Here is a 26,980-nt window from a genome sequence, read left to right on the forward strand (position 1 = left end):
GGATTGGAAGCCCTTTGTCCCTTTTGTGGTTTAATACACATTGTGCATTCTCCTGTACACCTAGAAAACAGAGCTGTTTTATACTGGACGGGGGCTATTTTTCCCAGCGTGTGTGAGCTCATGAGTTCAAAGGTCTGCACAATTAGCCTCTTCAGACTGCACGGGCCTGTGCACCTCTTCATTTGAACTCTTCACTTCCTGCTTTGAGATGAGCTGCAGGAAGAGCAGCCATGAAAGATGGATTGTATGAGTTGTGACAGGACGTCCTTATCACCATGGATACCAGCACTGATGGGCAGGGACTAGAGAGATTCAGCAACTGAACCAGAAAAGGAGGCGTTGAACTCTGGGTGGAGAAAAGCTACTCCTGATCCATATTCAGTGCCAGCAAGGCTCTTATAAAGAGCATTTTTGTTCAGTTTTTGTTTGCTAAGTTTCCCGGTACATTGCCTGCCTATGAGCTGTAGCAGCAGCAGAGGCTTAGGCACAGGTGAGTGCGGTACCTATGACTACACCCCCAGTCCTTGGTCATTTCTTAGCCTTTTCAATCAGCAGTATTGGATCTATAGTTCTGTCAAGCCTTCAGCCCTTGACGAATTCGTTAAAGATTTTTCATTTTTACCTAAATTTTACCTCATTTCTCCATATTAAAAATCAATGTTTAATAAAAAATAAAATTCATAATAATAATTTAAAAAGTTAACTAATTGTTGATTTGTAAGCAGAGTTTTCCTGTGCCAGCAGTTGCTCCCAAATAATCACTTAGAATCTTAATATTAATTGTAAATGCTTGGCTGGTAACCCAGGCATGTTACTAGCTATCTTACATTTTAAATTAACCTATATTTCTTATCTACCCTCTACCATGTGGCTCATGGCTTATTACTTCATTTTCTACACATCCTGCTTCCTCTCTGTCTGCTGACATCTCTGACTCCACCCTTTATACCAGCATCCTTAGTTTGGTCGCCCCGCCTATACTTCCTGCCTGGTTACTGGCCAGTCACTTTTTATTAAACCAGTTTGAGTGACAGATCTTTACAGTGTACAAAAGGATTATCCCACAGCATTGATGTATTCTTTCTTAAAAATATTTAATATTTTATGTGTATGGATTATGTCTACATGTATATCTTTGCACTACATGCACTACTAGTCTCAGAGGCCAGAAGAGAAAGTCTGATCCTCTGGGGTTGGTGTCACAGATGGTTCTGAGGCACCATATGGGTGCTGGGAATCAAACCCTGGTCCTCTGGAAGAGCATCCAGTACTTTTAACCACTTAGCCATTGCTCCAGCCCAAGATTAGTTATATTTTATATGAAAAAAATTCATACTCCCAGACCAGGACTTGTGAGAGACTTAACACAAGCTTTTAAGGAATTAGATAAACACAGGGAAGAGTAACAAGCCATGAAAGAAAGATTCGTTATATGTTAAATGCTAAGTATTTAGCTGGAGTACCTGAGTTTGTGCTGTCTGAGAATTACTGCAACAAGCCAGCCAGTTTAATCACTCTGAAACCCTGTATGTTTCTTTGTCCATGTGACTTTTTAAAAAGCTTAGCTGGGATTACACCATCTGTTGTACTGTTTATGTCTTCATATTTTGTCCACAGAAAAAGCTCTCCTGGGAATTACAAGGTAAGTACAAATTATGTCTTTTTCCACTTAGCTTCTTGTGTTAATGATAATGTTTAAAAAGGCTTCTGTCGGCTAATGTATGTTTCTGCTTTACCTTGTGAGTTGTGAATGAGCTATGTACTCTTGTATCTAACCACACAGTAGTTCCGGATTGCCACACCTGGCTGCTGCTGAAGGTGGTTTCCAAAGCATATTCCATTTGCCTTTGGAATAAACTTGTCTCATCATCTCTGAAGTAACAATTGAGGCGTTTGAAGCAGGTGGTGTTAGACTTGTATAACTGCACATCTGTAGGAGGTTTCAGCTTTATTAGTTCATGTGAGGATCAGGAAGCTAGAAGTTGAGCTGTGTCTTTTGGAAGATAGCTTTTTGTTTTCCATTTTCCATAATTGTAATTTAGGAACATAAAAGGGAGTGAACAGGATTCCTGCCTTCCTGGTATTGAAAGAAGTAAAGACTTTGTGAAAGGTTTCTCCCTCTTACCCATCTAGACTAGCCCTCACTGACCCAGACTTCATGGGTTGTGCTTCATTGTCCTGTGATGGTGCTACTAACCCATCTGTGTTTTCATTGCCAAAATATTTCATACAAAGTGCTCATAGATGCTAAGAAATGCTCTATAAACTCCCCTCCCCACCCAGAGAACACAGGTTAAAAGGAAGATGGCCAATAATACAACAGTCAAAACCTGTTTTGAGTACTTTGAAGGTTTTATGAGATCACAAAGTAGGAGCTGACTTCAGACACAACACATTTAAGATTATATAAACAGTGTCATGTGGTAAAAATAAGTTACTATTCCACCTACAAATGTGTCCTGGTTCACAGTATAACCATGGTCAGAGTGAAAGGGGGTGTGGGGAGCTGGGAATGTAGTTCGGTTGGCACAATGCTTGCCTAGCATGCATGAAGCCCTGGCTTCAGTCCACAGCACCCAGTATAACCAGATCCCACACTTAGAAGGTGAAGGCAAGGAGATCAGAAATTGAAGGCCATCCTCAGCTGCTTAGAAGTTCAAGTACAGTCTGGAGGACTTGAAACCATCTCAAAAAGTGATTAAGGAAGATTACTTAATCTCAGAGAAAGCTGCTTTGAGCAGGTGATGTTTCAGCTCTGGGGGAAAACTTAATTAGTTGTTGAGAAGACAGAAAAACGGGCAGAATCAAGAGTAGCTGTGCAGAGGCGCTGTGGATCAAGGGACTATGCATGGCAAATGAAGGCAACTCCGGCTGGATGTACTAGGTAAGAATCAGTCTAGTACTGGGTGTGGTGGTGCACACCTTTGATCCCAGCACTCTGGAGGCAGAGGCAGGCAGATCTCTAAGTTCCAGGACAGCTAATGGTTACACAGAAAAACCCTGTCTCAACAACAACACACACACACACATCAGTCTAGCTATTGCAAGCCTTGAGAATTAATTTTTATTTGGAAAGAACCTGAAAACTATGGAAGGAGGAAGAATGTAGCTTAATTTTGTAGTTTGAAATGATCACACTTCTGTGTGGGGAACAAAATTACAATAATAGCACACGAGAAGATAAATGAAGTGAGCTGTTTATTGAGGTAACACCAGCTTGGATTCCCGTGTTCACCGTGGAGGTGACACAGACGGACTTAAGAAAAACCTTGGCAGAAGATTTGAGATGGAAGTTGGGAAAGGGTCTGAGTGAGTGTTAGTGCCTTGGATCAGGTCGCCATCATACCTTGAGACAAAGACCTCTGGGGAAGAAAGGTGAAATTCACTTTGTGTGTATTAATTAGAGGCACTCTAAGCTTCTTGTAGGCAGGTGTTTACAAGTTTGATCTCAGAAGAGACATGGAGAAGGTGGGAATTGTTGGCAGATTATTGAAGCTCTAAGCAAGGATGAAGTCATGTAGAGTACAGTGGGGAGTCAGTCCTTGCTAGGTCCCCACCTAGGTCAGTCACAGGCTTACTCCAGTCTCCAGCCCCATCCTTTGATTTTCCCAATGGGCACACTTAGGCTGGGAGTTTGAGAAGTCCTGGATCACACAGTTCGTTGAAGCACAACCTTGCTTTCCTTGTATACCCTCACCTCACCCCAGCCCTTAGGGCTTTCTCTGCCACCTACTGACTGGAGTCAGAACTCAGCTCAAAATTCAAAGCCCTCAGGGCTGAAACGATGGCTCAGTGGTTGAAAGCACTGACTGCTCTTCCAGAGGACCTGGGTTCAATTCCCAGCTCCTACATTGCAACTCATGTCTGTCTGTAGCTCCTGTTCCAAGAGATTCATCCAGTACCTTCTTCTCACCCCTATGGACACGGACACACACACAGTAAATAAATAAACAGATATTTTTTAAAAATGATAGTCCTCCCCACAGGACCCTAATCTACCTTGCATGTTGTTGCAGGCTGCACATAGCGTTTACTCTCTTGTGACCCCCTCGCTCCATGCTGGCTTCCTGTGTCTGCTGTCTGTCTCATGCTGTAACTTCTCAGATGCCTGCTCTGTGATTCTTTTTCTGCTCACAATCCATCCTCCTACTCTCTGATACCCAAGGTAAACCCCATCTGTGTCCTAAAGCCCTCCAAAGCCCCACAAGGGCCAGGCTGCCCCTTCCAGAGCCCCTCCCCAGTGCATTTTAAAGTGTTCAAACTTGAAATTTTAAACTTTAACTTCCTCTGTGGCCTTTGCTATTCTTCAGAGAGAGACCCTCAGAATCTCCGGACTAGAAGCCGGGTCAGGGCTGTAGAGAAAACAGTTATTAGGGATGCAGCGGTCAGGTGGAGGGTTGGGAGGGGGATTCCTATGTCTGTATTTCAAGTGGACGAGAATTTACACTGGAGCCTCAATAGAACCTGGCCCTTGTCTGTAATTCAAAATTCAAGGGTAGCTGAGACTGAAAGATAAATCTTAGGATGGTAAAACCTGCTGAGCTTTCCCGAACTTCCTGTAACATCTTTAGACCTCACAAGTGCCCAGTAAAAATAAGCCAAACAGGGCAGATTTTACCCTAAGACTTGCCTGATCTTGCCCGTAGAAAGGTATAATGAGCCATCCACTGGCGTGCAGTGACGCAGATTCGGGCAGAAAGACGTTGATGAGAGCAGACAGACTGGGGAGGAGATGTGGGAATTAAGGGCTTTGGCCACCTGCCCTCACTTGACCTGCCTGCTCCCAGATGACCCACTCAGCCTCTCTACGTGAGGCTGTCCTTTTGGGAACAGGATGGCCGCACAGTGACCCCAAGCAGCAGGGCTTTGTTGTCATCCTGTCAGTGCTGACAGGTTGTGTGGGGCCAAAGGAAAACCCTAGTCCAGGCTCCTGAATGTTAGCAAACTGCCAGGCTATGATCAGGAATTTAGTTTATTTTATAGGTAGTTGGGAGGTTAAATTCTGTGTGAAAGAATCGAGTTTTGTTTTTTTGTTTTTTAAGGCAGTGAACTCGATATTATACCCTGTATAAAGACAAGTGGTGTGACGATGCATTTTGAATTCTAGAATTTCAACCTTGGTAAATACTGTGGACCAGTCCTGATTAATGACCTTACCATAGTACCTGAAAGTTACAAATGTTCACATCTTCAGCAGCTTGTCATAGCCAGGCTTTTTAGTTTGAGTCATTCATAGCTGGGTGTGTGTTGGGTCACTGTTTTACTTTATATACCTTATGACTAAAGAGGTTAAACGATACATCCTATATCTATTGGCCATTTGTATATCCTAATGAGAATTTAAAACTTCCTATTGTTCCCAGGCATGGTGGCACATGCCTTTAATCTCAACACTTGGTAGACAGAGGCAGGTGGATCTCTGTGAGTTCGAGAGCAGCCTGATCTACAGTGAGTTCCAGGATAGTCAAAAGATTACGTAGAGAAACCCAGTGTCTAAAAAACAAGGAAAGAAAAGAAAAGAAAAAAGAAAAAAACTTTCTATTGTTTTTAGAATTTCATGTACAGGCGGAATATGAGTCCTTTGTCAGGAGATATTTTGCAAATATCATCCCCCATTCTGTGGTTGTCTTTAAACTCTGGTGACTAGGACTTCTAGTTTTAATCTGGTTTATCAGTGTTTCCTTCACAGTTAGCCTTTGTCTTTGTGTGCACCTGTGTACTGGTGGTACTGGGGACTCGCGGGCTTTCTGCCTGCTGTGAAGCACTCTATCACTGAGCTCCATAGCCCAGCCCTCTTCTCACTTCTCTGTTAAGACAGAGCCTCCCTAACTTGCCCTGGCTAGACCTAAACTCATTCTGTAATCCAGGTAGGCATTGAACTCACATTCCTCCTGCCTCAGTCTTCTAAGGAGCTGTGAATATAGACTTGTGCCACCAAGACTGGCTCTGTAACATTAGTGCTTTGTAAGCTTCTCTGACACCTTCATTTTGGGTATCCCGGAGCAAGGTTGCCACGAGCTGGGACAGCATGGAGAGGACCTTGCACTATACCTTCCACAAGGAGGTGCGTGTGGCCCCCAAGGAGCACCCCATCTGCTCTCTGAGGCTCCCCTGAACTCTCAGAGCAAAAGATGACTGGCCGCATGGTGGTGGCGCACACCTTTAATCCCAGCAGTCGGGAGACAGAGGCAGGCAGGGGGATCTCTGTGAGTTTGAGGCCAGCCTGCTCTACAGATTGAATTCCAGGACAGGCTCCAAAGCTACAGAGAAACCTGTCTCAAAAAAAAAAAAAAAAAAAAAAAAAAAAGCTTCTGGGTACACACCTTTTCTTGACAGAACCTAACTATTACAGGAAAATAAACATTAGACAACATTGGCATCACCTTGTGTTTTGTTTCATTTTAGTTTTTGTTTATATTTTGTTTTGGTGCCTTTGACTCAAGATTTAAAAACTGGAACAGTGAAGACAACTGCCTCAAAGCTGTACCATGTGACTGAGGATTAAGATTTTTTTTTTGTCATTGTTTTTGGGTTTTTTTTTTTTTTTTGGTTTTTCAAAGCAGCGTTTCTTAGTACTTATGAAGATAGTTCTAGAACTCACTATGTAGACCAGGTTGGCCTTGAAGTCACAGAGATCTACCTGCCCCTGCCTCCCGAGTGCTGGGATTAAAGGCGTGCACCACCATTGCCCATCTGTGGCTGAGGATTGATTGTATGTTGCTTTTTTGTTTAATAATCATTCCAATAAAATACATGGTTAAGGAAGTTATTCATTGTCCCAAAACCGACCCTACTCTGGGAAGGATGATGTGTCCCAGGTTCTCACAGGGGAGGTGACAGCATTGCTTTTGTGTAGAGTATATGTATTACAGATTTTTAAAAATCTTCTGCTATGGTGGTTTGAAAGAAAATGGCCACCATAGAGAGTGGCACTCTTAATAGGTGTGGCTTTGTTGAAAGAAGGGTGTCAGTGAGGTGGTGGACTTTGGGGTCTCCTGTGCTCAAGCTACTCTCGGTGTGGCACACAATTGCTTCTGTTGCCTGTGGATAAGATGTAGACATCTCAGGTTCCAGCACCATGTCTACACTGCCATGTTCCTCTCCAAGATGATAATGGACCGAACCACTGAAACTGTAAACCAGCCCCAATTAAATGTTTTCCTTTGTAAGAGTTGCCATGGTCATGGTGTCTTTTCATAGCAATAGAAACCCTAAGACATCTGCCTTAATACCTTTTTACTTTTGTTTTTAATTTTGAATAGCCAGTCATCATGCCCCCCTTTTTTGTCGCCCCAACTTGAGATTATGAAGGCTTTTGGTCTGCCTGGGAGTGGGTGGAAATGTTGATGCATCCAGAGGCTCACCTGCACACTGACTGGATACCAGTTTAATAAAAGTGAACACTTTACAAAGAAATAGAAAAGAAGTGTTTGTTTTGGGTAGAGAGATGACTAACTAACCTGTTATGAACACTTCCTGCTCTTTCAAAGGACCTGGGTTTAGTTCTCAGCACCCACATGGTGGCTCACGATTGTAACTCCAGTTCCAGGGCATCTGATGCCGACTTCTAGCCTTGAAAAGCACTAGACGACACACATACACATAACACACAGGCAGGCAAGACACTCATAAATACGACCTTTTTAAATTAAAAAAATATTCATTTTCACATGTGACAGACTCTAACATATATATTACATATTATATACATGGAATCTGAAAATAATATTTGTTTTTGTTTTGTTTGGGGTTTTGTTTTGTGGGGTGTTTTGTGATTTTTGTTGTTGTTGTTTGTTTTGTTTTTTTCTGAGACAGTTTCTTTGTGTAGCCAAGAGTGGCCTGGAACTGGCCGTATAGATCAGGCTGGCCTTGAACTCACAGATACTCGCCTTCCTCTGCCTGCCCCCCTGTGCTGAGATTAAAGGTGTGCACCAAAGCTCTGTTGTTGCCATTTGCATCTAGAATTGTAGAATTGAAATTAGTGTATGGTGTGAAGTAGAGGTCATTTTTCTCCAGTTCTGAAGTTCATTTACCCTAAGCAAATGTGCTACCACTGCACTACACCTTCAGACCCAAGATGGTTTCATTTTGCCCTCAAGGTGTATATCAGGTTGATCCAGAACATTTACTAAGAGGTCTTTTCTACTGTTCTGTAGAGTATACTTTTATCATCAATCAGGATTCTGTGTGGTGTGGTATCTCTGGACTGTTTTCATCCTTTGGACCTTTTGAAGGGCCTTGTGTCACTACCGCACTTTTTTTTTCTGTTTCTTGGTTGTTGGTTGGGGAGTTTTATTGTTGCTTGTTTGTTTTCTTTAGTTTTGGGGAAAGGGTCTCACTATGTAGCCCTAACTGGCTTGGACCTCAATATGTAGACCAGGCAGACCTTCACCACACAGAGATTCTCCCCAAGTGCTAGATTAAAGGTATGATGTCCGGTAGTCTGTCTGTCTCTCTGTGTCTCTCTGTGTGTGTGTGTCTCACTTTCTCCTGTCTCCCTCTTTCCGCTCTCTCGGTTTTTTTTTTTTTTTTTTTGGTTTGTTTGTTTTTAAGATTGCACTGGGGCTACCGGTCAGTGGTGGCATACGCCTTTAAACCCAGCACCTGCGAGGCAGAGGCAGAAGAATCTGAGTTTGAGGCTAATCTAGTCTGCAAAGTGAGTTCAAGGACAGCCAAGGCTGTTAAACAGAGAAAGAAAACCTGTCTCAAAAATAAAGAAGGAAGGAAGGAAGGAAGGAAGGAAGGAAGGAAGGAAGGAAGGAAGGAAGGAAGGAAGGAAGGAAGGAAAAATTGCACTGGGGCTGGGGAGATGGCTCAATGGCTAAGAACACTTCAACACTTCCTGTGCTTACAGAGGCCAAAAGGTAGAATCCAAACCCCATGTTGAGCAGCTCATAACATTTTTACCTCTGTGGGAACCGGCGCACACATCACCTACATTCATGCAGACACACATTAAACAATAAAAGCCCCAGGGTTTGGAGAGATGGCTCAGTGATGGCTCAGTGGTTAAGAGCACTGACTGCTCTTCCATAAGATCTGGGTTCAATTCCCAGCACCCACATGACAGCTTACAACTGTCTGTAACTCCAGTTTCAGGGGACTTGACACCCATAGCAAAACACCAATGAACATTGAAAAAAAAATCCCCTGAATTTTCTTGGTTCTTTGAAACCCATTTAATTTTAGAATTAGTGTGACAATTTACACCAAAAATGTGATAGAATTATTATCCTTCAGATCTGTAAATCAGTTTGCAGAGAATTACATATTGAAGTTTATCATCTTCCAGCAAGGTATGTTCCTCCATTTAATCTGGTAGCTTTTGGTTTTCTATGTAGAGGTCTTACACACACTGTGTTAGATTAAATCCTTGGTGGTAATAGAATGTCAATAAACACCAATGGTCTATTTTTAAAAATTCAATCTTAAATTTTTTGTTCTTTTGTCTTTCAAGACAGGGTTTCTCTGTAGCTTTGGAGCCTGTCCTGGAACTGGCTGTAGTAGACCAGGCTGGTCTCGAACTCACAGAGATCCACCTGCCTCTGTCTCCTTAGAGCTGGGGTTAAAGGCGTGCGCCACCATCGCCCAACTCAATCTTAAATTTAAAAAAAAATTCCTTTACATGGTTTATTGTTCATATATAAGGATGTAGTTTACTTTGTATGTTGACTGTGTATCCAGTGTCCCTTCTAAATTAGGTTACAAATTCTAAGAGTTTTGCCCATAGATTCTTTTGGACTTTGCTCCTATGACTGTGATCTACCAGAATGGTTGTTTTCTTTCTTTCCAATCTGTATGTGTCCCTTTCCTTCGTGCACAGCTAACATCTGGTGCCACGTGGGACAGACGAGACCGTGCTGTGATGCCCTGTTTCAGCACCAGCCTTGAGGGCATCGCTCAGTATTTCACTTTGAATGGGGGGTTTGCTGGGGATGGTTAAGGATATTCTTCACTAGGCTGAGGAAGTTACTTTTTAGTTCTGAGCTGCTATGACTTAAGGATTTTGTTTTGTTTTGTGTGGATTTTGTTTTGGTTTGGGGATTTGTTTGTTTTAATCACTCTAAGTAAGAAGCCCAAAGCGTCAGGCAGAGCAGGCAGGTATTCTCCCGCTGGACTGTATCTCCAGCTCCATGTTTCTTAAAAATAATAGAGAGGGGGTTAGAGTTGTAGAGTAGAGTGCTTGTCCAACAAAGCAAAGCTCTGGGTTTGGACCTCCCTCCACTCAGGGAGATGGCTCAGTGGTAAGAACACGTCCTGCTTTAAGGGGACCAGATCTCAGTTCCTAGCTCCTATGTCAGGCAGTTTGTGGTCAAACCACTTGTAACTCCAGGTCCAGGGCATCCTGAGTCTATGGAGATGTACAGTTATGTAATTTTCCAATTTATTTTGTTTTTCTTTAAAAAAAATTATTACATTTATTGTGTGTGTGTGTGTGTGTGCGCGCGCGCGCGCGTATGCAGCACAGTGCATGTGTAGAGGTCAGAGGGCAACTTGCAGGAAAATGTACAGGTTTGAATTAATTTCCAAACCAGGAAAGTAACTGAAAAACAAATCTTGTAATATTTTCAGTAAGTTTATAGTTTTGTATTGTGCTCTATTCATAGCTGTCTTGTGCATGCAGCCTGTGGGCACAGCTGGGACATGCCTGGCAATGCATGCCATGGTTGTGAAACAGTCAGTACGGATGCTCTGGGTTTTCCTCCTTTCTTCTCCATACAGCACTGGCCACTTCTTCTTTCCCTTCCAGCTGTGGGGCCTCCACACAGAAGAGCATGGCCTGAGCCTGGTTCTGAGGACTCTACGCCCTCTCGCTACCATCAGGCCACTTGCTCAGTTCTTCTGAGACAGCTTCACCATCTCTGGCAGAATGAATGTCCTTGATGGTGTCCCCTTTAAGGTACCCAATGGCCTTGTGATGGACACAGAGCCCCACCCTGCTCCAGAGATCAGTGTCCGGTACTGTAGAGAGCTCCTGCTGGGCTCTATGGTAAGTGAGTCTGTGTCTAGCTCTGTCCTTGGATCTGACATCGAAGCCCATAGGGCCTGCTTCATGACTGTACAAGGAAGCTTGGTTTGCTTTCCAATAGTCTAGGGAGTCTGAAAATAAGCCAGTAGGCTCCATGAAGAAGGCTGGTGTTCGGGTGGTGAAGTTGTTCCCTAGGTCAGCTGAGAGCCTGCCTGTGTGAGCGGCCTCTGTGAATTGCTTGTCACTGCCAGTGTGCTCCACCTCATCCCCTCTTCCCTCTCAGCTGTTCGAATCACTTTTGGTGATAAGACTCCATTTCCAGAATCCTCTGTTTAAAAAGTAAAAGCAATGCCGGGCGTGGTGGCACATGCCTTTAATCCCAGCACTCGGGAGGCAGAGGCAGGCAGAGCTCTGTGAGTTCAAGATCAACCTTGTCTATAGAGATAGTTCCAGGACAGCCAGGGCTACACAGAGAAACCCTGTCTCACAAAAGGAAAGAAAGAAGCACTTTGTGGGCACATTAGGGGGAATAGTCGTCCACAGCCCGGCACGCTGGCTAGGGCCTATCGGGCCCTCAAGCCTCTCTCTCCCTGTTCTACAGCGGTGGTGCACATAACCTTGGGCTAAAAGTGAATTAACTTTCTACATAATCAAATTTACTTAACGACTTTAGGGGAGAGATATGCTGCATTTGGATTTATATTGAAATATGAGGCTGGAGTTGTAGCATGGGGTAGAGGAAATGCCTATGTCATAGCATACATGTATCATAAGGCAGACACAAATCCATATAACTTAACATTTAAAATTGCCAGGAACTTTGAAGCTGATCTGGGGCTCCCATGTATGGTAGCACATATTATATAATCCAAGCACTTTAGAGGCTGAGGCAGGAAGATCCCGAGTTCCAAGATAGGCTAGGCTACAGCGTGAGACCTGTAGAAAACAACAACAGAAGGGATTAGATTCAGCTTTACTTAGTTTGCACGTGAGAAATCCAAGGAGCAGAGAACAAAGATGATTTATTCAGTAACTGCCCGAGGCAAGACTGACATCTAGTCCTGCTCTCCAGATCATTCTGTGGTAGGTAAGCATAGGACCTAACACATGAGAGATAGCGTAAAACACAGGTAAGGTTTGTAGGAAAAAATAATTTTAAAACGTCACATGAGGGCTAGTTGGTAGTGGTGCACATCTTTAATCCCAGCACTCGGGAGGCAGAGGCAGGTGGATCTCTGTGAGTTCAAGGCCAACCTGGTCCACAAGAGCTAGTTCCAGGACAGCTAGAACTGTAACACAGACAAACTTTGTTTTAAAGAACTGAAAACCAACCAAACAAACAAAAGACCACAGGAGGGAGAAGGGAAGTGGTCCTGGAATTCAGAGCAGAGAGCACAGAGCAGAGAGACTGGGGCGGGTGGAGTGGAGAGGCTCCAGTGGCCTCCAGAGCACACAGCACGGTACCAGGTCCTGCTCTTTGTGCATAGCTCTGACTGTCCCTGTAGCCTGCACTGTGGCCTCCCTTACTCTGACACAGGCCTGTGACGCAACCATGGCTGGCCTGTATCTTACTATGTAGACAAGGCTGGTCTGGAACTCGCAGATCTGCCTGCCTCTGCCTCTCAAGTGCTAAGCTCACAGATCTGCACGACCATGCCCAGTTTATGTGGTGCTGGGGTTGGAACCCGGAGATCTGTGTGTGCTGCAACCCCAAAAGTGGTTTCTATAGAGAGTCTTGAGGTAACTGTTGCTCAGTGACATACTGAATGGCAAAGAGTGTTTAAATACTGAAGTTTCACCGTGGTCATTCTATTAACTCATTACTTGATTTGACCTAATGTCAGGGTTTGCCATTGAACTGTTATGATGTCTGTTGGCCCCAGAAACATCTATAAAGGTGACTGGGAGTGGGCTGTGAGGATACCCAGAGCTTAGAGCCGGGAGCTTTTCCCAGCTGCAAATTTGACTGAACAGGGTTCCCAAGGCAGCACTGAGGGCTGTGTCTCCGCGGCCCTGGCTTACCACAGCTGAGCCTCACATCAGCCTTCTCTCTGCAGTATGACTTCAGCCTGGAAAGGGAGGCTCTCTTCTGGGTGGAAGCAGCCGTCCGAGGACCTTGTCCCCAACAATGCAAAGACTTGGGGATGGCATCAGCTCCTCCAGCCTGGTTCTTACTGGTCAGTCCAAAACACAGTCTGATGCCTGCACCTGATGAAGTCAGAGGCCCAGAGGCTGGATTACAGGAACCTGCTGAGGAGGAAGTGGAGGAGGAGGAAGAAGAAGTAGGGGAGAAGAGGGATGAGGACGATGCTTCCTCTGCCAGCGAGGAGGAGTTGGGCTCCAGCAGCCCTCAGCCCGGCTCCCCTACAAGCCGTCGCCGCTGCTCGCTGGATGTGCTGCGAAACATAAGGTCTGAGTTCGTTGGTGCCCGGCGACGGCTCTCGGAGAGCAGACTAGCCTCGCGTCCTCGAGCCCTTCTGCACCGCTTCCGAGGCCACCGCACTCTGAGCCTGAGTGCCAGCATGGCGCCAGCCCCTGGCCCAGCACCGCAGCCCCCGCAGCCCCCGAGCGTCCCCGTGCTGCCCCCACGACCCTCTACCGCCGGCGCTATGCCTCCACTGCGGAGCCACAAGCCCACTGTCGCTGTAAGAACTTGGTGTTCTCCACGGCTACAGGTCCTAAGCCAAGACCTCCAAGTTGAGGGTCCCTAGCCTGAGTTCCTTCCTCCCTGCACTGCTCTCTGCTCATCTGCTCCCACCTGGCCCTGTGATCCTGCCCTTCCTCCAGCCTAGTATATTCAGCTTGGAGGCTCGTCCTTCTCTTGATTTCCCACATAGTGTATGTCACAATGGTTAACAGTCACAGTTTCTAGTCCCGTCCTTATCTTGCAGTGGAATATGAATTCTTTTAGGGGTGGGATGGGATAATCATTTTTGCTTCCTGGGCACCTAGCAGTAGACCCTACCGACAGGGGGAGCTCAATGAATGCCTGCTGGAGACTCAGCTCTGGGGCTTCACACTGAGCAGGCTGGAGAAGCTGGCGGTTCAGGAAATAGTCACGTTGTTTCCACCAGATACCCACAGGACAAAGGATCCAGAGGATGTGGGGAGAGGCCCAGACTCGGTTATGGGATTGGCTTTGACAGACAGGGCTTATGCAGCTGGCAAGACAGGGGTAGAGGGAGTGCACAGATAGTTCCTAGAGCAGAAGTGAGCCTACAGTCCAGAGGAGTTTACCATCTGGGCAGCTCACGTGTGCCAAATTTTGTATTTACATATTTTCTACTAAGAAATGAGCAAATTTCAGAGTCCACAAGTCCTGTGTTCAGGGAAGATTGAGGCAGATCCAGCCTGCTAGCAGAATGCGGGGCTTGGACACAGTGATCTGTCCCACGGTCAGACACGGAGGTGCTTCAGAGTAAGGCCAAGGAGAAATCCAAAAGACAGAGTCCGGAAGTCTGGCCGGGTTGCTGGACCTCTCTGCCACCCTCTACTTATAAAGGAGATCAGCACACCAGGAGGGGCTTTGGGAGGATTCCAGTAGGCTCTTCTCTGTCAAGATCAATTTAGTTAGCAGACCACGGTAGCACACACTTGTAATCTCAGCAACTCAGGAGACTGAAGCAGGAGAATTCTCACTGTGGGGCCAACCTGGGCTACATGGCTACTTTAAGGCTACTCTGCTACATAGTTGTGAACAAGACATTATCTAAATGGGGGGGGCAGGTAGCTGGGGCAGGAGGATGAGGCATAAGGAAACTGAGGCAGACAGCAGCTAAGAGTCTTTTTCCAAGACAGAAGCAACACCACTGCTCAGATCTGGATGGTTAGTGGTTGGGGTTAGAGGAGGAGTCAAAGCAGAGTCCCAAGGAAGTGGTGAGAGGTGGGAACTCACATGACCATATTTGCACCGAGGCCCAGGAACAGGCAGCACCTAGATTTCCCTCAGGAGAGGGCAGATCTCGCCTGGTGGTGTGCCAATGCCTTGCTAGTTTGATTTCCAGCTGGGAGTCCTTCCTCGTGATACCAGCCAACCACAGGAATATCCTCTGTAGTGCAGCCTTTACCTGAGTTGGTATGCTGAATTCTGTCCTGCTGGGGCCACCTCAGCCAAACTCCAGAGGCTATGGCTGAGAAGATGTTTCCTTTTCACATCTCAAATATGCCAAATGTGTATTGTGCATCAGGTCACTGACGTCTCTGAACCTGGATTTCAGTCTGTAATATGAATTAATGGGGTGATTCTCTCTCTCTCTCTCTGAGACAGAATCTCATGTAGCCCAGGTTGACCTCAAACTTGCTATGTAACAGTAGCTGAGGACAACCTTGAACTTTTATCCTCTTGCATCTGGGATTACAGGCATACACCACTAAGCTCTGTGTATGAGATGCTAAGGACTGAACCAGGACCTTTTGCATTTCAATCAGGCATGCCACCAACCAAGCTATATACCTTGTCTGTTTGTCTTTTGCTATTTCTTCCTGACGGAACCTTTTACTATAATGCCCAGACTCACCTTAGTCTCTAGGTTCAAGCAATCCTTCTGCCTCAGCTCCCGAATAGATTCCAGGTGTGCACCACCACACTTGGGCTGTCTATCATGCTTCATTTTCAGTGTTATGGGCACTAAGTGAAACATTAGCCTTTGCTGACAACTTTTACATGCCAGGCCCTTGGCTAAGGAATCACTCTGCCCATGCTCTGCTTTGTGCCTCCTAACAGCCTGATGGGGCGAGTTTAACACAGCCTCTGTTGACATCTTGGCAAAGTGAATAGAAATGAGTCGGGACCTGCAGGACCTAAAGCTCTCCACTATGTGTGTAAAGTGACACAAAGCCACCTCTGAAGACGTCCAGCCCAGCTGACTGTGACCTCCTTTGGTTACTGACATGCCCTCCTGTCTGTGTTTCAGTCCCTCAGCCCATACACCTGCTTGCCACCTCTTAGTGGGACACCCCAGCCCCTTGACTCCTACAGATTGCATCCTGATTCAGCAACTGACCTACTGTCTGCCCTGACCAAAGAGGAGCAAGACCTCATCTGGCCAGTGGTTGCTTTGGGCTATCCCCTGGGAAGGGCCATTGTGGCTCTGCAGAAGACTGGAAGGCAGAGCCTAAGCCAGGTGAGTGGGCCCAGGGCTGAGGGGCTCCATGCTGGAGCTAGGTAAGGTTAAACGACTTTTTACCTTTGACTTGAAAGAAGTGTTGCTCCCTCTCTCTCCCTCTCCTGTCTCCTCTCTTGCAGTGCTGGGGCTCGACGGGCCTTGTACACAGTAGGCAGTCTCTCTACCATTGGGCTAGAGCCCCAGTCCTTGCTTCATCTCTTTACAGGTAGAACTCAACTTGACACAAATTACCAAGTTTTTGATTAAATTTCTAGGTCTTACTATTATCCCCTCCACAGGTCTTCAGCAGGAATCCCTATGGCCATTTAGGGGATCTCCATATTTGAACCCATGCCCCAAACAGGAGATTGGAGCTTTAACCAATGAAGATCCTCTCTAGAACTGTCTGATAGGGCAATCTTCACTGAGAGATATCTGTATGTGTGTATTTGCTCATGTGTGTGCTGGTGGGGGTGAGTGTCTGCATGCGTGTGCACATGCAAATATGCCTAAAGACCATAGGTCAGCCTTGGGTGTCTTCCTCAGATACTACTATATCTGTTTAGACAGTCTCCTGCTTCTAAGTGATGTTTACTGCCTCAGCTAGGGTGGCTGCCTCGGTCCAGTGATTGGCGATTCTTGCCAACGAGGCCATATTTCTTCAGAAAACTAGCCCCATTGATTCTAATTGGTTCTAAGAGGATGAGAGAAAAGCTTCAAGATCACCTGGGCCTACCCTTCAGACTGCACACAGTCACTTCCACCTCCTCTGTTAGAGACATCTTAGAGCAGTCCAGATCTAAAGGGTGAAGAAGTAGATTGGACCTCTCGATTGGAGGGACTACGGAGAAATCCCATCCATTGCCAACCTTCCACAAAGAGCTTCCAGTGCTCAGGAAAGACTTCAGGGGAGTTCCCCACACTGAGGGGGGCTTCAAGGCGAGAAGAGCTCTACCCCTGAGATAAGAAGAGCCTGTGACAGGAACAGTGTCTTCGGGAGATGCTACCTAGCCAGTCTAGCTGTGGGAGGTGTGAGAGGCAGGACCCTGGGACTTAGGTAAGGAAGGAAAGGTGGGGCCAGTTGAGGGTACTTTGAAACCTAGATCAAACGTTGGCAAATGGCTCAATAGACAAAAGGGACGTACGGAAGGACCGTGAGCAGGGATGGTAGGTGGTACTAAGTGCCAGTGCCTTCACCCACACCCCTCCCAATGTGCCATCCCTGCTTCGCACCATTTTCCAAACATCAGGATTCTTTGTGGTTGGAAAGCTGGCTTCATGGCAACTGGCACTTCATTAGTTCCTTTGGGATCACTGCCCCCTTGAAAGACATTTTAGTTCAGTAAGACCCTTTGGCCTAGATAAATGACAGATGGCCCAGGAGAAAGTTCATTGGGTTATGGAGACAGGGCACTTAGAAAAATGTGGAAAAAAGCTTTGGCCATTACTCACTCCTCCCTCCCTCCCTCCTTCTCTCCCTCCCTCCTTCTCTCCCTCCCTCCCTCCCTCCCTACCTCCCCCCCTTCCCAGCCTTCATGTGTCCACTGCAGCCAGTGGCACAGGCATGAGTAGCATCAGCTGAGGGACACTTGCTATAACAGGCTCCCTCTGAGGGTTTCTTTTGAGGAATATATGTTTGGAAACAGTGACTTCTGAGGCTCTATTTTGGTGTCTGAAGGTGACATCCTTACCTACCCTGAACCTGCAACAAGCCTGGTAGCTTTTACAGTTCCGTAGGCCCAAAAACTGACCAAGCAGTAGAATCTTCAAATGCAGATGCCCAGGCCTGGTACCCAAGGGCCCTTCAGTGGATCTGGAGTCTGATATGTTTGGTATGGTACACAGCAGTCAGCTTTTCAGGGAGCCTGTGATTTGAAGATGTGACTGCATGTCAAGGTCACCTGGAGGAGCAGTGACAGGACCCGGCCGACAGAAGAGCAAGCCCGAGGTCCTGCGTTAGTAGAGGCGGAAGGAGAATTGACTCAGAAGTTGCCCTATGATGTTCATACATAGCATGCATGTGTTGTTCCCCCTACACACACACACACACACACACACACTAAAAATAAATAAAGCATTTTTGAGACACAGTTTCCAGGCTGTCATGGAACTTGCAGTGTTGACCAGACTGGCCTGGAACTCAGAGATCTTCCTGCCTCTGCCTCCCAGTGCTGGGATTAAAGGCGTGTGCTACTAAACACAGCTATAAGTAAATTTTTTTTAAGTTAAAATCATCTGGAGAGGCTGATGAAGACACATGCCTTTAATCCCAACAGAAGCAGACAGATCTCTGAGTTCGAGAACAGCCTGGTCTACAGAGTGAGTTCCTGGACAGGCACGGCTACACAGAGAAATTCTGTCTCAAAAGACAAAACCAATAACAACAAGAAAATTAGCCTGGAGAGCCTCAAGGTTGTCCCAAAGTCCAGACTCTGTCCCAAACCAGTTATATGAGGCCCTATTAGTAGCTTTTAAAGCTGCCAGAATGGTTGTAACAAGCACCAAGGTTAAGAGCATTGCTGTGAGGGAGTGTCCACCCTCTGCCCCTGTCCACTTTCTCTGGAGGTGACAGTTTCTCCAGAGTCCCTGTCCACTGTCATGTCAGCTCAGAGCCCCTCCTGCCATTCCTGATCAGAGTGACCGAGAGGCACTGAGAGGTCAGGTGATGTGGACGTCGTTCTGGGACTCCGACAAACCATCAGCTCTACCAGGGCCTCCATTTCCTCAGCTGTGGAAGGGGTTAGGGTGAGTGATTTTCAAAATACGCTCAGAGCCAGGTCTACATGTCCCGTAGCTCCTCCCGCAGGAGCTCTGGACTCTGCTCCTGCAGCCCCAGGCCTCCAGATCCAGGCAGCCTGCTCTCATTTGCTTCTTGTGGAAGCTTCCTGTGCTGGGACAAGCAGACCAAGAGCTGCAAGCGTTTGAAAATCACAGGGCTAGACTCTCTGTGTGCGTCTACAGGCTCTGAAGGTCAGCAGAGACTTGACCTAATCCTTCCCAGCTACACACGTGGTTCTCACAGCCTAGAGATTTCATCTGGCACCTGTTGGCTGTAAATCCTGCTTCCATTTGTCCAGCACTGGCATAGTCACCCATGTCTGGTTTATCTCCTCTGCTAAGCTGTGTGTTCCTTGAAGGAAGTTCTTAATTGGTTTTATGAACATGGCATGTGTTTATTGTGCGACTTTGCTTTCCCCGCTGGTGATTGGGATGCTCTGGTGACAGACTAACCTCCCACTGTGTGTCAAAAGTGAATGGACCCAAATATAAAGAGAAGCAGTATGCATTACAGTGGGTGGGTTTGGCCAAAAGCCCCAAGGATGGATGGCCCAGTAAAGACAGTGTGCAGAGAGGAGGCCTCCTGGGAGGAGAAGGAGGCTGGTCTAGGATGGGGAACTGGACAGAGGCCTGGAGAAAAGGAGGAAGCTCAGGTCATGAGCAGGCTGGAATATGGTGAAAAGGCAGTGCATTTTTTTTTTTTTTTGGAGACAGGGTTTTGTGTAGCTGGGCTGACCTCAAACTCACTTTGTAGCTAAGGGGGATCTTTAACTTATGTGTGTATGTGCATACGCATATGTGCATGTGGCGTAGTGTTTGTACATATGTGTGTGCAGGTGCAGACACTCATGAGTGCATGAGAGACCAGAGAAAATATCCTGGTCTCTGCTTTATTCCCTTGAGACAAGATCTCTCGCTGAACCCACAGCTAGGCTGGCAGGCAGTAAGGCCCAGGAATTCTGCTTCTACCTCCCACAGTGCTGGGGCTACAGGTTGGCATGTGGCAATGTCCAGAGTTTTCTGTGGGTGCTGGGCACTTGAATTCCGGTCCTCACATTCATGAGGCAAATACTCTTATCCACTGGGCCATCTCCTCAGCCTTGACCTTGCACTTCTGATCCTCCAGCTTCCACCTCCCCAGTGCACCGCATGCCCAGTTTTATGGTGCTGGGGATGGAACCTCAGACATGCTAGGCAAGCACTCTACCAGCTTAGCTACCTTCAGGCAGCACTTACCTCGGTGTTTGCTGATTGTTTTTTGAGACTGGTCATTCTATGTTACTGGCTAGCCTCTAGCTTGCTGTGTAGCCAGGCCAGCCTTGATCTAACTGTCCTCTGGTGCAGCTATTTACCCTGAAGGCAAAACAAGCCTCTGATGGCGTAATGGGGGGGGGCAGTGGTTAGAACAAGTTTTCAGCCCCTGGAGAACTTCCTCCACTGCCACTTCCCTTCCCCCCCTTCCCCAGTTCTGAAGCAGACTGTTGCCTGCTAGTCATTCTAGGTGACAGATGTGTCTGGGAATGGGGAGGGGTGCGTGGGGAGGGTGGCCCAGGAGACTCCTTTTACATTTGGGTGCTGCTCTGAGGAGGATGGGTAGTTGGGTGGTAGGACATGCAGCAACTGTCAGGGGGTTGACTTTTTTTTGTTTAGAGCTTGTCCTGCACCCTACTTAGGCTCCATGAACGTTTGAAGAGCCCTTCTCTTGGATTCCGTCCCTCAACCTGGGACATGTATTGAGGGCCTGCTGTCACTCACCTGCTGGTTCTCAAAGGAACCTCTTCTGTTGGTTTCCTGTGATAAGTTGTCCAGTCTCCGTGACCTTGGGGAGATCCTTGGGTGACTCCCTAGCACATGCCTGCCACCCCTCTTACTATCTTTCCCCCGTGCCCTCTTTGACCCAGTTTCTCGGCTACCTCGGTGCCTGTGAGAGGCTGCTGCGGCAGGGCTACGATGAGGCCCTGGTGGATGAAGCTATGGAGATGTTCCAGTTCTCTGAGCACCAGGTCAGCTGGGCCCCCTGCTTGGACCCCAGGGAGTCTGCAGGGGTGCAATGGCTCCAGAGTAGCCTGTGGACTGGCCAGGAGAGAACTGGCCTGCTCACACTGGGGAGAAAGTACTGACCTAGAGAGTGGAGTACAGCGAAAGGAGGGAGACAGAATGAAGTGGGGAGGGCACCTGGAGGCTGGGGCTTTTCTGCAGGTGATCAAATCAACACAACACATATTATTGGATTTTTGATGTTTTTGAGACTCCCATACCGGAGCCGACCGAAGATGCTTGAACTCAGAGAGATTGCTGCTTTCACAGCATGCAGGGAGCTCCAGAGAGAAACAAGTGTCCATGATAGCCCCTGCCTCAGTAACAGGGCAGCAATTCACAAGGCTGAGAGTTGCAGCCCTGTTACCAAAGAGGAGAGGAACACGCGGGGTGGGGGGAGTCTTCAACAGAGGCTGAGCTCGGTAAAGCCCAGCAGAACCAGCACACAGGCAGTACTCCTGGCTGGGCCTGTGTGTCCTGTAGGACCTGCTATGCAGTCCCTCATCCTGCCCTAATGCACATCACAGAGAGTCAGAGTGGGCCAGATGATGGAGCCTCAGCAAGACTGGAGCCTCCTTTCCTTGGTAGAGGAACAAGGTATAGAGTTCATGTCCCCAGAGGAAGAGGAGGCTTCTCTGCTGAAGGGAACACAGCTTTCTGGGATGGTTTGGGTGTAGTGGGCACCAGGGAGGGGCACACCCAGGACTGGGGCAGCCTTGCAGTGATGGCATTTCCTCTTCAGGCAGGGGAGTTCCTGCGACTCTGGCAGGAGTTCAGTGACATGGGCTTCCAGCAAGACCGGATCAAGGAGGTGCTGTTGGTCCACAGCAATCAGCGTGAACAAGCCCTGGAAGAGCTGGTAGCCTGTGCCCAGTGACAAGCCAGGACACTCTGTGATGCGTGGCTGACCAGTAAAGTACCAGACGCACCACCCATCCGAATTGTATTATTAAAACCTGATAAGACAAACCAGGTGGTGGTGCATGCCTTTAATCACCAGCCATTGGGCGGCAGAAACAGGTGGATTTCTGTGAGTTTGAGGCCAGTCTGGTCTATATAGCAGGTTCCAGGACAGCCTGAGCTACATAGGTAGACCCTATCTCAAACAAAACAAAACAAAGGAATCTGACAAGATCTACACTTTCCTGACATGGCTCCTCTTCCATGAGAATCCTTAGGGAATCCCTGGGCCCTGCACCTTATATTCTGACTCAAAGCAAAGATGGGCAGCCTCCAGGAACGTGGTTGGCTAGAATTATATTGTTTAGTTTTCTCTGTGTCGCCTGGTTGGCATTGAACTTGTGAGCTCATGTGATCCTCCTGTGACCTCAGTCTCCCTGGTCGCTGTCTAAGCTTGTTTTGTTTTATGTCTGAGGCTCTCTGGAGGCCTTTGCAATGCAGCAGGCCCATGACCCTCGTGTGTGATCCTCTAGACCTCCAATCCGTGCCTCTTTCTGCTATGATAATCTGGGTCCTTTATCAGCCTGTTGTCTTTGGGTTGGAGTGGGGTGGGGCGACAGTTGTCTCTAGCTACCCCAAGCCTATATTTAAGAGGCCTCCAGAGACTGAGAGGACCAGTTGCTGGAGTGGCCTGTGACTCAGGCAAGAGGTCACAGGTCAAAGCACTGGTGCCCCTGCCTCCAACAGCAGCCCACCCGAAGTCCTCTGACAGTTACCAGGATTCAGACCTTTCATTTTCTTTGCTCTATAAACAGCTGGAGCCAAAGCCTGTGGAGGGAAAAAACCCAAGGAAATTGCCTCTGTCTCCTGGCCCTTCACTTCCTTGTTTAGTTGTGTATGAGACTTCTGCGGCTGAAACAGCAACTCAGGACTGTGACCCAGGTCTCCCAAGGCCCACCTAGCTCCCTGTGCTCTCCACTAAGTCTCAGTGCCAGTCAACTTGAAGTCACATTGAAAATACTCTCTGGTCTTCTAACTTGCTTTGAGTAAGTTGAAGGTAACGCAGAGAGAAGTCCTTGGGGAAATCGGCTAGAGAGCATAAAGTTGGTCAGGAGTCTGTTGCTAAAATCAAACTGACTTGGAAAAGAGTGAGCATCTAGATCCTGAGACGCCGTGATGGACCTGGTGCGCTTCGTATTCCACTCAGTTAATCTGACTCTGAATTCCATTTTTATTAAGTCCATTGAATTAGAAGTGACCAGCTGGCAGGCCCACAAGCCTCTCGCCATTCCTATCCTTCCTTCTATCCAATCCTTCCATTTCATCCCTGGGAAACATTGATTACAAATGAGACAATAGAAAAGTTGTTAGTTTACAATTAATATTGTTTAATTTTTTATTTCATTCATTTATATAGTGACTTCGTAAGTTTAATTAGGGTTGTTTACAGGAGCATGGGTAGTATACCAGTAGCTACACTACTGAAGAAATGTCTCCCTTCCCTCATACTCACTAACTGCCTATAGGATCTATAGCATAGCGCCTCCGGGAGGGGTGGGGTCTCATAAGCCTCACCCCCTTAACTCTTCTTTTAGGAGGTGGAAAAAATAGAGTTTGAGGCATAGACTCTGAAATCAGATGGGGCTACAAGTTCAGCATTATTGCTAACTCGCCGTGCGATCTTTTGAAAGTTGCTCATCTTCTCTGTGCCTCGGTTTCTCCTTCAAAAAATAGATGCTGAAGCTGTTCAATGATGTGGTGTGGGACCGTGCATTGGATGCTTGTGGCGCTGCATCTACCAGTTCATTCACATCCGTGTCCTCCTTTCCTTGTCCAACAGCCTTTATCCTTCCCTGCTCATCCTCCCTGTCACTAACAAACGCCAGCCGCTATGGTTTGCTCAAGTGGTCCTGAAGGTTTAAGACTTAGTCCCCTGCTGATGGTGCTGGTGGACGGCAGTTACAACACATCCCTGCAGAGGGCCCTGGCCCTTTCTCTCTTCTCCACTTTTCAGCCACTGTTGTGTGAGCAACTTTGCTCTATCATGGACTCTCACCATGATGCCCTGCCTCACCACAGGCCCCCAAACAACACAACAGAGCGCCCATCGGCTGGAACCTCTGAAACTGTGAGTCAGAAATGCCCTTGGTTTTCTCGTTCATTTCCCCGGCAACAGAAAACTAACACAGCCGCTTTCCATAACTAAACTCAGAACACCTGAGCAAGTCTGTCTCCAGGGATCCAACCTCTGCTCAGCAGAGGGGAAGAAAGCAGCCAGAAAGAAAGGTTGTGGAAGGGCCACCTGGGAAAATGGCGGCTCTGCAACTAAGGGTCAGGAGGCTCCTGAGTATCACAGGTAACACACACAGGCTGCCTGAAGTTGGGCTCTGGAGACAATGACCCCCAACAGGGGAGGCCAAGAGGTTGAGGGAATCCAAGCTCCAGGCAAAGCCAAGCCTGGCCCAAGTCCAGCCTTGCTTCTTGCCATCCCACTGCCCTCTGAGGTGTTGTCCCCTCTTTTGGTCCCCAGTAAGTCCCTGAGAGACACATGTCGGTGGGGTGAAGAAGGACGGCTCCTGATCTGACAGGACAGCTGTCCTAGAAGCCACTGCAGGCTCAGCTCTCAAACTCATTGTGTCCCCAGGGAGCTGTGCAAAATGTCCTGTTTCACTCACCCTTGGCCACTTCCTCTAAAGCACCCTGGTGATTACTCTGGGCCCACAGGACTAATCCAGGATGATCTGCCTGCTCACTGAGCCTAGTCTAATCCATCTGCAAAAACCTTTTCACGTGGAAATGACAGCTCACAGGTTCTAGGAGTTTGGTTAGATTATTGGGGATCATTATTCGGCCTGCCTCATGGGGGCAGCGCTTTCCCCACATAATATGTGGTTAATGGTAACAGCCTGGGCATATATCATACATGGGACATTCCTATTTTAGAATGGAATGATAACAAAGCAGGTTGTCTGTGTGGTCCTGAGTTCCTAGTTCCCCTGGCTGATGTGCAGATAGGTCAGGCCCCTCCCAAAGGCCAGTGCCTAGGCAAGCCTGGGCCTTGCTGGCACTGCTCTGTCTGAAGGGACCTTGCTGCTCTGGCTTCAGTATGAGTCTGCCTCCTGCAGCTGTCATGGGAGGAGTGCTGGCCAAGGTGCTGCCATAGCCTCCTCTCAGCCCTGACCTTTCCAGGCAGGGCACGGTGGAGGGGGACACGCCCCTAGGTCTTAGCTGGTTGGAGCAGGAGAACTCAAGAGTCCCGAATCTCTTCCAGGGCCCTCCACGTCTGTCAGCCCTTTCCTTCCATGCTCCCTAAGCCCAAGTCTGTCCTGTGGCCTCTTCCCTCCCATCTGCCTGCTGTTAAGAGAAGTCTGCTGATCTCCACAGCACAGTGTGAGAGCTGGTCAGAGGAAGAGGCAAATCCCAGCTCTTCAACCTTGACCATGAGACCTTCCATAAGAAAGAGCTGGGCTTCAGGGATCTCAAGGAAGTCTTTCCTAATGAAGGCTAGGTAGCATCTCAGAGCTTCACCCTGGGTGTCTGGATGCCTCTGGGGCACTGTCCTCTGCCTCAGACCTTAGGGGCCAAACCTTTGCTCTTACATATACAGATGCCACAGGAACACGGGCAACCAGGACTCTCTCAAAGCATAGTCTCTCAGTCTCTACCTACCCACTACCCACCTCCACCCCATCTCTCTCTCTCTCCCCGACTCCGTCTCCTTCTTCCTTCTTTCTCTCTCCCTCTACATCTTCCTCCCTTCCACCTCAGGAAATGAAATCCTGCTATGTGCTTCCTGAAGGAAGTTTGAGATACGTGTGCTTTTATTCTGGGGACAAGGGTGGCTCGCACAAGACAAGAACCGGTGGCTCAGCCCTTTTCTCTAGCAGGTCCCTCTCCAGGTGCCCTGTGTTGCTTTTCCTCAACTCCACTTTGGTGCCTGTGAGGGGGCTCTGCCTTGTGTCCCAGTAACTGCAGCCCAGGTCACGAGCCAAATCTGCCACCAAAGAATTTGGTTTTGGGGATATAGCTAGGATGTGACTCAGTCGGCTGAATGCTTGCCTAGCATACACAAAACCTTGGATCCGAACTCCAGCACCACATAAACCAGGAGTGGGGGTGCATACTGGCAATGCCAGCACTTAGGAGGTAAAGGCAGGAGAATCAGAAGTTAAGGGTCACTCATTCTCAGTCACATCTAGAGTTTGAAGCCAGCCTAGGCTATAGGAAACCCTAGGGTGTTTTGTTTGTTTGCTTGCTTTTATTTTATTTTTTTTAAATACATCCACCAGCTCTCCCAGCACACATATCTTTATTGATTAGCATACCTGCTGGGCACAGGTCAGGGAGAAAGTACGTGAAGAAACAGGAAATGGTCTCAATTCTTCAGTGAGCTGCCAGAGTTAGGCATGACACAGGTCCCTGCCTGGGCTGACGATGGCAGCAATAAAGGGGTCCAGCGGGGTTCCTGGGGTCTTATTGGGCCAGCTCCTCCTGCAAAACTGGGTCCTGGCCAAGAACGCTTGCTGGTTCCATAGCCTGCCCTGTCGGGGCACCCACTCCAGCCTGCAGGGCTCCTGTCACTGCTGGTGGCCCTCCCTTCTGCCCATTCTCTTCTTGAACCTGCCCTTATAAGGCCACCCGCTCAGGAGATGCAAGTTCTGTGTCCCCTGGGCAACTGCCCACACAGCGTCATCTGCTGTTTCTCTGCCCAAGATTTTAAACCTATGATTTGATTTATTTTGTCGTTAAAAAAATGTTTCCAGAATGAACAGGGACATTAACGGGTTTCCAGATGAGGATACAAAGTTAGGAGCCAGGGTGCTAGGGTGCTGAGGAGCTAGGGCCCAGGTCAGGCCCCAGATGCTTAGCCAGTTTCCACATTCCCTCAGTAGCCAGGCAGTTCCAAGAACTTAAGCAAGCTCTGTGCTTAGGTAGCTCGCAAGTACTTGAGGGGGGCAGCCCCTCCCCCTGCTGTGAGACATCTTAGTGCATTGTCAAGGTGCCCTGTCCTCCCTTGACCAGGAGTAGACACATGTCCCTGCTCGGGGCCAACTTTCTCTGGCATGTACCATTGGATCCTTGAGAGCCCCCCTTATTGGTCGTGGCCTTGGAGAAGTGAGATCAGCTTCTGCTGCAGAGCCTGTGCCTCTGAGTGCCTGTCCTTCCCTGTCCCAGAGAGCTGTGGGGAACC

The 26,980-nt window shown here is 47.8% G+C and overlaps 1 protein-coding gene across 1 annotated transcript; it reads left to right on the plus strand.

Annotated features, from left to right (window-relative positions):
* The first annotated feature begins 10,657 nt into the window (after positions 1-10,657).
* On the plus strand, positions 10,658-21,849 carry Ubap1l (ubiquitin associated protein 1 like). Its single transcript, XM_048424288.3, has 5 exons — positions 10,658-10,990; positions 13,027-13,614; positions 15,883-16,092; positions 20,754-20,855; positions 21,632-21,849. Exons 1-5 carry the CDS (start codon positions 10,871-10,873, stop codon positions 21,764-21,766), a joined length of 1,155 nt encoding a protein of 384 aa, XP_048280245.2. The 5' UTR covers positions 10,658-10,870; the 3' UTR covers positions 21,767-21,849.
* Positions 21,850-26,980: the final 5,131 nt, after the last annotated feature.

This window comes from Myodes glareolus, chromosome 4 (assembly GCF_982192425.1).
Source record: "Myodes glareolus chromosome 4, mMyoGla1.1, whole genome shotgun sequence".
Taxonomy (NCBI): Eukaryota; Metazoa; Chordata; class Mammalia; order Rodentia; family Cricetidae; genus Myodes; species Myodes glareolus.

Bases quoted from the DNA above. Each gene is read 5' to 3' on its own strand.
- Ubap1l (XM_048424288.3), top strand. From the start codon at position 10,871: ATGAATGTCCTTGATGGTGTCCCCTTTAAGGTACCCAATGGCCTTGTG. The intron at 10,991-13,026 runs GTAAGTGAGTCT...TTCTCTCTGCAG, and splicing joins AGCTCCTGCTGGGCTCTATG to TATGACTTCAGCCTGGAAAG. The intron at 16,093-20,753 runs GTGAGTGGGCCC...TCTTTGACCCAG, and splicing joins GAAGGCAGAGCCTAAGCCAG to TTTCTCGGCTACCTCGGTGC.